Source organism: Felis catus, chromosome C2 (genome assembly GCF_018350175.1).
Source record: "Felis catus isolate Fca126 chromosome C2, F.catus_Fca126_mat1.0, whole genome shotgun sequence".
Lineage (NCBI taxonomy): Eukaryota > Metazoa > Chordata > Mammalia > Carnivora > Felidae > Felis > Felis catus.
In genome coordinates, this window is record NC_058376.1 from 72,630,001 (window position 1) to 72,644,084 (window position 14,084).

Here is a 14,084-nt window from a genome sequence, read left to right on the forward strand (position 1 = left end):
ACATAAAACCTATATGAAAGAAACATGATACACAAAACAACCATCTTCTTCCAAGTATATGGGCATTTCTAAGAGGTAAGTGTTCAGAGTTCAAATGTTTTAGGCCATTTTCAGCAAAGTACTACATCTGGATGATAATGCGATAAAATGCTTAAAGACAACACAGTTGCATGGTTAAACAACCATATAATATGCAACTGGGCTACATGAAGCAGATTAAACATGAGAATATTTTATTATATATAAAATTATATATTATAAAAATATTATATATAAAAATTAAATATACTTTACATGCATTTCTACCTTTGAATGTAATAATCTATTTTCAGATGACTTAGTGAAAACCAAATCTATGAAGTACAAATACTAGTTATATAAGATTATTAGGTAAAACTAGTCAATTTACAGACATTTGAGATTTTATGAGTATCTGAAATTATTCATCTCCCAGTGACCCACTGAGATTCCTCAAATTCATAATATTTCACTTCATTAAAAAAATTAAGGGCACAACTTTACCTTATTTTGCTCAAGCAATTACAGAGGATAGCAAGAAAGAAAAGGGTACACAAAAAAAAGTCACAAAAGAAATTGCATTCTTCAAAAATTAAGGCAACAAAGCCTTTTGGTTCCCTCTGCCCATTTATTAACAAACATACAATGAAAAAAGTCTGTTATCATCATCATTGCATAGAAGTTATCTTCTGATTCTAGTCATATAAAAAGTCTATCTGATATTGAATGATACAATGCGTTAAATATACTTCAAATAAAATAATGACAATGAGAGGTCAGGAATGAGAGGGATTATGGATCATACGAGTGCACATGAGTTGATGATTGCTGGAGTTTAGTGATGAGTATACATGGGAATTCACTGTATTACTACTGCCTCTACATGTAAGGACTTTTGAAATTTCTTTACATTTCATTACATTTCTTTACATTTCATTTACATTTTCTACATGTTGAAATTTTTCATAATAAAAAGTAAAGCAAAAAAATTATATTGAGACAACTCTTCAGTTTGTGGGATGTGAATAACTAAGACAGTTGTGAAATACTATAGGTTAGAGTTGCTATTAAGATATTAGCATTCACATCATAAAGCTGATTTCAACTTTAAAGTTCAGTTCAAAATAAAAAATATAGATGAGTGGAATAATCTGTAATTTTGACTTAAAGAACATAGTAATATATAATAAAGTTATTTTTATATGTATCTTATAATTAACGTGGGAATGATCATATTTGAAGGGAAATGATGCTAATAACATGAAACTGGACAAAAACCAGGAATGTTCACATTGAGGATTAGGCAAGAATTTCAACCAAAAGTACTATCAGGATAAGAAAACCTAGCCATTTAAAAAGATCATAAAAGATGGTCTCAAATAGAGTCTATAATAAATGAAGCACAAGAGGCATGATCTGACTGCCTCAAGTTTAACTGCCTAAAATAAAGAAAAAATATTTAAGACTGTGTTAGAAGGTAGAGAATTAAAACATTTAATTTGGAATACACTATACTCTTACTTAATCACTTGAGATTTTCTAAATTCTTGTATCACAAAATACAGAAATAGTATCTGACAAAGTAATCCTCCAAAGCTCTCAAGGAGGTAGGAATGAAAATTAAACGGGTAGCACAATTTTAATGTGTTTTGAAGGGTATGATAAACAATGCAGAAAGGCACAATACCTTAGCAACAAAAAGCTAAAGAACAGGCTACTTCTGAAGGGAGAGATGCAGAAAAACTTGGCCACATACTTTCAAACAGCTGAGGTAGAAAGAACACTAAAATCAGAAAAGGTAGCAAATCTGGTTAGCTTAAGACCTTGGGATCTGTAAACGGGATAGTGGGTAGCAGAACAGGTGACATGAAATTATCAGCTCTGCTTAGGAGTCAAACAAAAAAACTTAAGAAGAATCTATTTGAAAATTATTTCAAATGAAGAAAAACTCTTCCCTGCACCTCACTTCAAATGACATCAAAAGACTTGGTTCTAATGATGTTTCTATCTCACTCTACTATTCAGTAACTCTGACTGTATAGGTAAGTCATAAGTGTTCTTGAAACTCATTTTCTCCATCTATAAAGGGACAGCAACACATGCCTTTCTTTACCCAAGAGGACTGTGTGAGGATTCAGCAAATAGTAAAGGAAAATTTGTTGTCAACCATAGAAACCAACATATACCGTTGTATATGGTATATATAACAACATATACCATTGTGTATGTTTCAACTAGGACAATAATGAAGTCCTACAATTCACTTAGAGATTTACTAAAGGGGGAAGGGATATTCCAAAAAGAGGAACTAACAAACCCCTGAGAATTTGACCCAAGTATCAATAACAAGACTCAAACATAATTTTGCTCATCCAAATTTTTACTATTCCATCTCATTAATAACGGGCCTCATAGGGATTGCTGCTGTAACACAATGCAGCATTCTTACACAACTTCAGAAAGCAGTATTACATTAAAAAAAACAAACTGTTAAAATAATTCTAAAATCCCGTTATTTAAAACAGGCCAAAATTAGGAGTTTAGAAAATGTGTTTATGCTGTGCATTGTATTTCTCCTTCTTACTATTTATCAAAGTTTCATTATGTTATTTGCTTAATGACAGTCTCCTCTCCTACTAAATTATAAAAAAAGTGTTTTTTCATATGAAGAACTCACAAATCCCAGAACACATCTTGGATTCTAATTTGAGACATTGCATTAAAAAAGTTAAATGCTATCACTTAGGTGATCAATTTAAGTTAGAGTGAATGTAAAAATAAATAGGATGGATTCTGAGAAGATGGCAAAATAGGAAGCAACACAAATTTGTCACCTAGACAACAACTGCACTGGCAGAGTCTATCTGATATATCTATTTTGAAATTCTTCTGAATCCCAGAATAGGCTATAGGAGGCTTGCAACTTCAGGGGAAGTACTGGATGGTAAATTGTGGTTCATTCAATCATCTCAGCTCTTAGCACAGTAGCAGCTGTCCAACTCCCACCCCTCTGCCCTGTAACAGTTAGCTGTGCAAGTGTTCTTGGAGTTGCTGGCACAAAACTTGCACAAACTAGGAGGGACAAAAACCTACTCTCCAAATATAGGGGATCTGTGCTCTGATTGCTAACTGCTGCTTCTGATCACAGAGGTGCAGACAAAGAAGCATGGCCATTATTGTTGTCTTCCCATTGATACAAGCCCCTCCCCCTCTGGTTCAACTGACATCCAGAGGATTTAAAGGGCAAACATCTCCTCCCACCATTTCATTTTTCTATTTTTCCCCTTTTGAGAGTCAGACACAGACACCTAGGATATTCAAAAGTAGTCACATATATAAGGGAAATTAGAAAGCCACTGTACCTGTCCAGGGAAGGTTTAGGCAAAGAAAAGACCTAAGGAAGACCTTAAGTTTGTACTGCAGACTGATTTCTTGGCACAGAGCTAGCCTACAACAATTAAAACAGTAACAACAAGAACAAAAATAAAAACAAAAAACAGCAAACCTTAGGAAACAGGAGAACCTGATTTCCAGAGTTAAAGCATCATAGGAGTCCAATGTCCAGTTTTCAGCAAAGAAACCAAAGGCATGCCAAGAAACAGTAAAGAGTGGCCCATTCAAAGGAGAAAAAGAAAGAATGAAAGAAAGAAAAGATAAACTGCCTTTAAAAAAACCTGGTGGCAGACCTACTAGACAAAGACTTTGAAACAACCATATTAAATATGTTTAAGGAACTAAAAGGGAAAGTAGACAAAATGAAATATGGGGAAATTTATAATAGGTAAAATGGAAAAATCTATAAAAAATAAAAAAGTTAAAAGGAAATTCTGGAGTTGAAAAGTTCAATAATAGAAATGAAAAATTCAATAGAGTAATTCAAAGGCAGATGCGAGCAGGGAGAAGAATTAACAAACCTGAAGATAGGACAGTGGAAATTAAGTCTGAGAACAGGAAAAAAAAAAAAAAAAAAAAACTAAAGAAAAATGACCAGATTCTAAGGGACCTAGGGCCACCATGAAGAGGACCAACACACACCTCATGGACGTCTGTCTCAGAAGAGGAGAGATCAAGGAACAGAAAAAATATCTGAAGAAGTAATGGCCAAAACATTCGCAAATATGATAAAAACAACACCATCACCACATGAGTACAAACCTCCAAGAAGCTCCACAAACTCATGGTAGGATGATTCACATCGAGACATATTATAATCAAATTGTTGAAAGATGGGGGTGCCTGGGTGGTTCATTTGGTTAAGCATCCAACTCTTGGTTTCAGCTCATGATCTCTCAGCTTTGTGGATTCGAGCCCTGCATTGGGCTCTGTGCTGGCATGGTAGAACCTGCTTGGGATTCTCTCTCTTCCTCTCTCTCTGCCCTTCCCCCAACTTGTGCCATCTCTGTCTCTCTCAAAATAAACTAAAAAAAAAAAAATTGTTGAAAGACAAAAAGAATTTTGAGAGCAGCAAGAAAAAAGTGACTTATTACATACAAGGGATCTTCAATAAGATTATCAACAAATTTCTCATCAGAAACTCGAGGTGAGAAGGCAATGGGCTGATATATATATTTAAAGTACTACAAGAAACCCCTTGTCAACCAAGAACCCTATCTCTGGTAAAACTGTCTTTCAAATGTGAGGGAGGAATTAAAATATTCCCAGATAAACAAAAGCTGAAGGAGATCATTACCAGTAGAGCTGTCCTGAAAAAAATAGAAAACCAAAAACAAATGCTAATGAGAGTCTTGCAGGTGGAAATGATAGGACACCAGAGTGTAACTCAAGGTGTTTGAAGCAATAAAGATCTCAGTAAAGATAACTATAAGGGCAATTATAAAAGCAAATATTATTGTCACAGTGCTTTTTATTTTCTACATATTCTTAGAGGAAATACATTCAGTCTTTCACCACTGAGTACAATGTCTGCAGTGGGTTTTTCACAAGGGAAAGATGAAAAGAGTTCTGTAGATGAATGACAGTGATGGTTGCACAAAAATGAATGTACTTACTACCAATGATATATAAACTTAAAAATGGTTTTAAGATGGTAAATTTTTACATTATGTGTATCTTACCACAACTAAAAATTTGGAAAAATATATGACCTCAAACTAATTGTGAAAATGTATCAAACACAAATTGAAATATATTCTACAAAATAACTAGCTAGTTTTCTTCTAAAATGGCACATTCATGGAAGACATACAGTGGGGGCTACTCCAGGTTAAAGGAGACTACAGTGTCATGAAGGCAATGTGTAATCTTAGACTGGCCAAAGGATCTATTTTTGTTTCTCCTATAAAGAATATTATTGGGGCAACTGGCAAAATATAATTAAGGTCTACAGATTAATCTGATACTAGTTTTATGCTAATGTTCATTTTCTAATATAGCTCACTGTACTATGGTAATACTTTTGTTCTTATGAAAAAATATTTAGCGTTATAAAATATTTGTATTTAGAGGTAAAAGGGGCATGAGAGAAACTTCCTTTGAAATGATTCATAAAAAATATTTTAATTATATAGGAAGAGAAATGATAAAGCAAATATGGTAGGTAAAAATATTAAGAATTAGGGGAGCTAGGTAAAGGTATGTGGGATTTCACTGCACTATTTAAAAAAAAAATTTTTTAACATTTATTCATTTTTGAGAGACAGAGACAGAGCATGAGCGGGGAAGGGGCAGAGAGAGGGAGACAGAATCTGAAGCAGGCTCCAGGCTCTGAGCTGTCAGCACAGAACCCGACACAGGGCTTGAACTCACAAACTGCGAGATCATGACCTGAGCCAAAGTCGGATGCTCAACCGACTGAGCCAACCAGGTGCCCTGGAAAAAAAAGTGTTTTTTAATGTTTATTTCTGACAGAAAGGAACAGAGTGTGAGCAGGGGAGGGGCAGAGAGAGGGAGACACAGAATCTGAAGCAGGCTCCAGGCTCTGAGCTGTCAGCACAGAGCCTGACATGAGGATGAACTCACGAACCATGAGACAGATGATGACCTCAGCCAAACTTTACTGACTTAACTAACTGAGCCACCTAGGTGCCCCTCATTGCACTATGAATGCAATTTTCTTAAGTCTGAAGTGATATGAAAATAATATAAAACAAATTTAATAAAAAACCCAAAATATAAGCAGAATAAGGGCACTGCAGTCAGTTATTAGTGTGTAATTAAAAAGGCTCATCAAGGTAACTTGAAGCATGCTTTCCTATTTAGGATTACCAATAAAATGAAAATGTATTAAGTCATACTTTAGATTATACTAAAGATCAAATTAGCTAAGACTCAATACTCAAATGTTTTGTGAAAGCTGTATGGTCCAAAAGTGATAAAAAATGGTCTGCACTGGATATATCTGTAATGTAACTACTCTCATGTCATGTTAGAGTTGTAAACTTGTCCCTTGCACAGACAGTAGGCTCCTAGAGAACAAGGCCAATGTTATATTTATATCTTAGTAGCTACAGGACTGGAACAATAAAAAAGTTGAATGAACATCAATCCCTCCAAAACACATATTTGAGTGTGTACAAAAAATTTTACACACGCAAATTAGCCATAAAGCATTTTCAACTATACCTTAGTTACACGACAGATCCCCACAACAGGTTGAAATAGAGGTCTAAAGCATCTGGTTTTATTTTATTTATTTATTTTTTTTAACGTTTATTTATTTTTGAGACATAGAGAGACAAAGCATGAACAGGGGAGGGGCAGAGAGAGAGGGAGACACAGAATCTGAAACGGGCTCCAGGCTCTGAGCTGTCAGCACAGAGCCCGACGCGGGGCTCGAACTCAAGGACCTTGAGATCATGACCTGAGCTGAAGTTGGAAGCTTAACCGACTGAACCACCCAGGTGCCCCATAAAGCATCTGGTTTTAAATCAGAGTATTTCCTCTGGGGTAGAAAAAGACATTTAATAGGTCAGTATCTATGTGGAGTACTGGAGCTAAGAAACTGAGTAGTTTCCCCACTATCACACAGCCAGAAAGGGGTGACGCCAGGAAGTGGTAGTCAAGTCTCACTATGAAGTCCATGCTCTTCATGCATCTTCAGCAGCAATTCGTTATGCCTTTCTCCATACCACTATGTGGAGGGCTTTCATAAAATGTAAATGATGTGATCAATATAAAAATAATCTGAAAAGTATAAAAATTCTACAAATAATTAGACTATATCTATCTATCTATCTATCTATCTATCTATCTATCAGTAGATAGATATAGAGATACCGATAGATAGATAGATATAGAGATACCGATAGATAGATAGATAGATAGATAGATAGATAGATAGATACAGAGTCTGTAATAAGGCTATCTATATATATCTATATATAGCTATCTAATTTGCTTAATCCTCAAATTCATTAAAAAAACTTTTTAATTTTTTTTTGAGAGACAGAGAGAGTGAGCAGGGGAGGGGTAGAGAGAGAGGGAGAGGGAAAGAAAATCCCAAGCAGGCTCCACACTGTCAGCCTTAAGACCAATGCGGGGCTTGAACTCATGAACCATGAGATGATGACCTGAGCTGAAATCCAGAGTCAGGTGCTTATTAACCAACTGAGCCACCCAGGCGCCCCTCCTCAAACTCATTTTAAATTACTCAGGGAGGCATTATTCCCCATTTTAACAGATGAAGGGAGTATAAAATGTAGAGGTTAAATAACTTGTTTGAATTGCACAGGTAGGACTAGACTCCAAATCTTGCGTCTTCTTCTATTTCTATGACATCCTGATGCATCTAAAATGTAAAGTAGTAGATCTTTAGAAGAAAAACTATTTCCATTTAAAATGGTAAAATAAGGGGGGTGCCTGGGTGGGTCAACCACTTAATAAGCATCTGACTTCAGCTCAGATCATGATCTCATGGTTCTTGAGTTTGTGAATTTGAGCTTCTGCATTGAGCTCTCTGATGTTAGCACAGAGCCTGCTTTGGATCCTCTGATGGCCCCTCTCTCTGTCCCTCCTCTGCTCACTTTCTCTCTCAAAAATAAATAAACATTAACAACTGTTAAAATTAGGTTATCTATTAAGTAAGGCTTTCAAATTTATTTGAGGACATTTTAACCAGTTATACTAATTTTAAAATGTACATGTTATACTTGACTAATCAGGAAAAGGCTTACTGATTGTGGAAAGTGAGGCACACCCTATAGGCTTCTCACATTATACAACATAAATTATTAATCTACCCCACATGCACTTTCGTAGTGTATTTAAAACCCAAAATGAGGCTAAGGAGAACAAATAAGGCTTTCTCTTGTGCACGTACCCTCATTTGTTTTTCTAACTTGTTCCCTGGTTTACTGTCTCAAAGAAACATGAAATAACACTAATAATATGAATAGCCAAGATCATGTGCTAGTTGCACATACATTATTATTCTTCCAATCACTGTAAAACATCTCAAGTTAGTATTACAATCATCTTCAGTGTTACAGATGAGTAAACGGTGTGGTTAAGCAAACTGCTCAGAGTTATACAGCTGGTAAAGTGGTAGGACTGGAATTCTAAACTAGATCAATCTGACTGTAAGACCTCTCCTTTATAACCACAAGGCTATGCAACATCTCCACAATTTCCAAATGTAGTGTGATGCTGTCAGGGACACTTGGAGTAAATAAATCAGAGGTCTCTGAGCAGGAAAGGACAAGTTCCTCATGGAATGTAAGAACAAAAACTACTATAAAATTTCAAAGGATTCGAGGAAACTCAACATCAAAAGATGAAGTGACAGGAGTAAAATAAACTTTCAAATCCCCTACTTAAAAAAATATATTATATTACTAAATCTTAGATGCTTGAAGAGATGTTACACTATTACAATAACACATAGGCTGCTTACTTAGAATTGTATTTTACTTATAAATTCAATTCCTCTCTTCAACAGAGGAAAAAATCCATTTGGACTTATCTGTTAAATTCTTGGTGGCTTTACAATGATTTAATTTTTAATGATTTTCATAAAGGGTGAAAGATTATGTAGAAGAAGTAACATAATACAAACATAATACAAAGACTACAGTCTTAGTGTAGTATCTGTAATTTCCCCTAGAATCCCATTTTGTTCCTATTTATTTTCATTTTTTAGGAGGGGAAGGGCACTGAGATAAGTAATCACAATTGAGATCCCATTTTTACTCCCAACGGGGAATTTACTTCAAAACTGTTTACACAATAGGGGAACCTCAGCCGTCTGACTTCGGCTCAGGTCATGATCTCGTGGTTCCTGAGTTCGAGCCCCAAACTGGGCTCACAGCTGTCAGCCTGTCAGCGCAGACTGCTTCAGGTCCTGTGTCCCCCTCTCTGCCCTTCCCCCACCTGCACTCTCCCCCTCCAAAATCCTAAAAAACGGTGTTTACACAATAAACATACTATTTTTATCTCGATTTTATGCTACAGATCAGTAATAGTAAAAATAGCTAAAGATGCATTTATTTGTACTTTGTATGAGATTGAGATTGTTCACAACAGAATAATACTATCATTATTTTGACTTTGAATGACGTTGTTAATGTTTTAAAACTACTAAAGCTCCTAAGCTAAAAAAGTTCAGATTCTCTGACATTTGGCTATTATTTCATTTTATTTTTTGACTGTCATATGTTACCTTTTTAAAAAGAAAATTTTATTTTAGAATAATTTTAAATTTACAGAAAAGTTGCAAAGATAGAAGAGTTCCCACATACTTTACATATATGAGTTCTTATTTTTAACTAATAAATGTGAATGTTACCTAACCAAATGATAGAAAAATATTTCCAAAGAAGATAAATATATATCGGGAAAAAAAAGCTATATAAAATGACACATCCACTATAATATGAGGATGACGACTTTTATTATCTTTAGAAACTAAAATACCTAAAGCAAATAAAAACCGGTTTAAACAATTTACAAGTACAAAAGGCATGATAACGAATCTAAGGAAGCTTAATATTATGAAGTTCAGAATGTGTCCTATTTCGTAGTTAACCTAAAAATATGGCAAGTATTGAACCCATTTTATATTAAATCCCAAATATTTAATTCCCTAAAAACACCAACTGAACCCCAAAGTGAATTACTAAGTCTAACAAAGAAACAGTTAAAACAATTTGAAAAGAATATAAATGAAACATTAAAAGCAAATGAAATTTTTATAAAGAAAAAAGAAACTAATAAAAACCTGTGGTATGGTGGGTAGGATGACAGTATTCTCAGCAGGGACTGGCAGGACAGGGATCACAGGGACAGTGGGAGAAGAGGGAGGTACAGCTTCTGTTGGCTAAAAATCATCAACGACAAAAAATCAGGAAAAATACCAAAATAAAAGAAAAACACATAACAAAGTTTGTCATAAAGTATAGTTTTCAGAAATAACTGAGAAATAAGTAAAATATTAATATGTAACTTTAATTGAGAAAATCCTCTCCAGAAATTACTTTAGAAATCATTATACGACTACTAATAATTTTAATAACTATAATTAAAATGGGTGACTACTTTCTAGATGTTTAAATGAAAATAATAAAAGATAGTGACCTAGAATATATTCCTCTTCTAGGAGACAAAACACTCACTTTATAGACTACAAAACATTTTTCCAGCATTCAGAAGCTATCTGACTGCTTTCCTCCTTGTATTCAAGGTGTGAAATGTAATTTTATTAGCCCATCAGACAGGCAGGCAGTTGGGGCTTAGAAATTCACAAAACAGTCAAAGGACTTAAAAACTGAATCTATATCATTTTTTTATATCTATGCTATTGACCTCTACAAGAGAACTGTAATAACCTGCCTTAAAATTGCCTTTAAAGTCATTAATTCAACTACCATTCACTGAGTAACTATTATATGCCAGACATTTTCTGGAAAAAATTTAAAAAGTAAGAACTTTAGTGACATAATTTAAACGGAATTTTTCTTTACACTCAATTACTTTATCTGGATTGATTCAATTCATTTTACAAAGATGTAAATGGAACACAGAAGAGGTGTTTTGTATCAAGTCCTAATCCCTGTAAACTGAATTCATAAACATTTGCTACACCAATAACATATACAGATATGTTATTTTCTTACATATCTAAGAAAAACATTAAAACCAAATTGATAACAGGACACTGTGCATTAAAAGAAACTTAAAACAAGAAGAACAAATTTGCTGAAGAACTATGCTTTTTCTAACAAAGAAATACAAAATAAAATTATAATGCTGACTTTCTCGTTTATCAATCAGTTAAAATTTATCAAAAATGTATGAATTCTCCAACAATAGTGTTGGGACAACTGGATATCCACATGCAAAAAAATTGAAATCAAAGCACTCTTGCATCATATACAAAAACTAATGAGAAATTAATCAATGACCAAAATAGAAACACTGAAACCATACTCATAAAACCAGAAAACATAGGGGTAAAATCTTCATGACCCTGGATTTCGCAGTGGATTCTTAAGTATCATATCAAAAGCGTAAGTGACAAGAATAAATGAATTAGACTTCATCAGAATTATAACCTTTTGTGCATTAAAGGACATTATCAAGAAAGTGAAAAGACAACTTACAAAATAGGAGAAAATGTTTCTAAGTCATACATTTGATGAGGGTTATAAAAATCCAACAACAAAAAGATAAAAACACAATTAAAAAATGGGCAAGGACTTGAACAGACATTTCTCCAAAGGAGATAAACAATTGGCCAATAAGCACATGAAAAGATACCCAACAAATTATTAATTAGAGAAATGCACATCAAAATTAGAATATATCACTTCACACTTACTAGGAGGCTGTAATAAAAAAAGGAAAACAAAAATAGAAAGAAACAAGTGTTGGTGAGGATGTGCCGAAACTGAAATCCTCAAAAACTGCTGGTAGGAATGGAAAATGGTGTAAGCTGCTGTGGAAAACAGTTTGGTGGTTCCTCAAAAAAAGCTAACCTTACATAGTATTACCACATAACCCAGCAATTCTACTCCTAGGTGTATATACTCAAAAGAACTAAAAACAGGGACTTGGATACTTTTTTTTTTTTTGAAGTTTATTTATTTATTGAGAAAGAGAGGGAAAGAATACCAAGCAGGCTCCATGCCCAGAGTGGAGCCTGATGATATGACCGTGAGATCATGACCTGAGCCGAAATAGAGTTGGACACTCAACTGACTGAGCCAACTAGGCGCCCCGTGGATACTTTACATCATTGTTCATGGTAGAAATAACCCAAGTATCCATCAACAGATGAATGGATAAACAAAATGTGGTATATACATATAATGAATATTATTCAGTCATAAAGAGGAATGAAATTCTGACCCATGCTACAACATGGATGTATTTTGAAAACATTATGTTTTCAGGTGAAATTAACCAGACACAAAAGACAATATTGTAGGATTCCAGTTACATGAAATGTTTAGAGTAGGTATATTCATAGAGATAGAAAGAAGTTACCAGAGAGAGAAGTTAGGAGAGAGAAGCATGGAAGTTATTGCTTAAATGGTACAGAGCCTGTGAGAGGTGATGAAAAGGTTTTGGAGATAGATAATGGTGATGGATGTGACAACGTGAATGCAATTAATGCCAAAGAATTATACAGTTAAAAAGGTTAAAATGAAAAATTTTGTTATATATCTTTTACCACAATAAAAAACCTCAAAATAAATTAAAAAATTTTTAATGTTTATTTATTTTTGAGAGAGAGAGACAAAGAGTGCGAGTGGGGAAGGACAGAGAGAGAGGGAGACACAGAATCCGAAGTAGGCTCCAAGCTCTGAGCCATCCATATAGAGCCTGACATGGGCTCGAATCCATGAACCATGAGATCATGACCTGAGCGGAAGTCAGATGCTTAACCGACTGAGCGACCCAGGCACCCCTCAAAATAAAATTTTTAATGCATGGAAACAGGTCCCTTCCCACTGCTGTTGGAAATATAAATTCATACAAACTTTAAGGAAAGCAATTTAGCAGCAATTATCTATAGCCTTAAAAACGTCTAGGGGCGCCTGGGTGGCGCAGTCAGTTAAGCGTCCGACTTCAGCCAGGTCACGATCTCGCGGTCCGGGAGTTCGAGCCCCGCGTCAGGCTCTGGGCTGATGGCTCGGAGCCTGGAGCCTGTTTCCGATTCTGTGTCTCCCTCTCTCTCTGCCCCTCCCCCGTTCATGCTCTGTCTCTCTCTGTCCCAAAAATAAATAAAAACGCTGAAAAAAAAAAATTTAAAAAAAAACGTCTAAACGCTTAGACTTAATTCTGGCAATCTATCCTAAATGAATAATTTAAAAAACAAATGTTCTAATAGTCTTATTACATTCTACTGACCATTGTTTATACTTGGGGAAATATGGAATACCCTAAATATCCAAAGGTGCTAGAATGGAATGGTTACATTTACAAATAATGATAATTATGTAAGATTAAATATTATACAACAATTAAAAATCATCTGTAAGAACAGTCTGTATGTCAATAAAGCCCCTGTAGGTCTGGCTTGGGACTCCAGTCACCAATTATATATTGTTTCCATACAAAAAAATCTTCAAATTCCATATTATAAGTTTAAAATGAATAACTTAAATGCTAATCAATTTTCAGTGGAATACTTATATGACTTTTTTAAAATGTTTGAAAACCCAGAGGTTCTGACTCCAAATTTATAACGAAGTATAAGAAAAAGATAGTTTTAAAAGAGCTGCCACTTGATCACCTAGGTATAAACACAGGAAATGAAATGAATCCCATCTCTGCTTACACAATACTTATAATTAATTGCAGATTGTTTGCTGACATAATTGGGAAGTATGAAAATTAGATTTCTAGAAGATAATAATGATAGAATATCATCATGACTTTGGTTGGTGTAGGCAGAGACTTCTTTAACAGGAAGGTACAGATTGTTGAAACCAAGCAGGTGAAGACAGCATCTGAATGCAGGGAGTAGAGGGGTGGCAGCAGTCTAGCACAGGGTGCTTGGAGCTTGAGCAGGATATGGGCAGAGTGGTGCCAGGAGCCTGATGTTTTTCTGGAAACCAAATGTGACAAAGACATTATCTATGTGGCAGTAGCAGTAGTCTGGTATG

At 34.7% G+C, this 14,084-nt stretch overlaps 1 protein-coding gene across 32 annotated transcripts in view; it reads right to left on the bottom strand.

Annotated features, from left to right (window-relative positions):
• The window catches only part of DLG1 (discs large MAGUK scaffold protein 1), a 273,518-nt gene that overhangs the window by 112,506 nt on the left and 146,928 nt on the right, over window positions 1-14,084 (bottom strand). For 18 of the 32 annotated variants that reach the window (XM_019839943.3, XM_019839942.2, XM_011285885.4 and 15 more), the window contains one exon: window positions 10,193-10,291. The exons of the other annotated variants lie outside the window; for them this stretch is intronic. In XM_019839943.3, coding sequence (XP_019695502.2) covers window positions 10,193-10,291 — 99 coding nt within the window. The remainder of the gene's footprint in view (window positions 1-10,192; window positions 10,292-14,084) is intronic. 32 annotated transcript variants of the gene reach the window in all.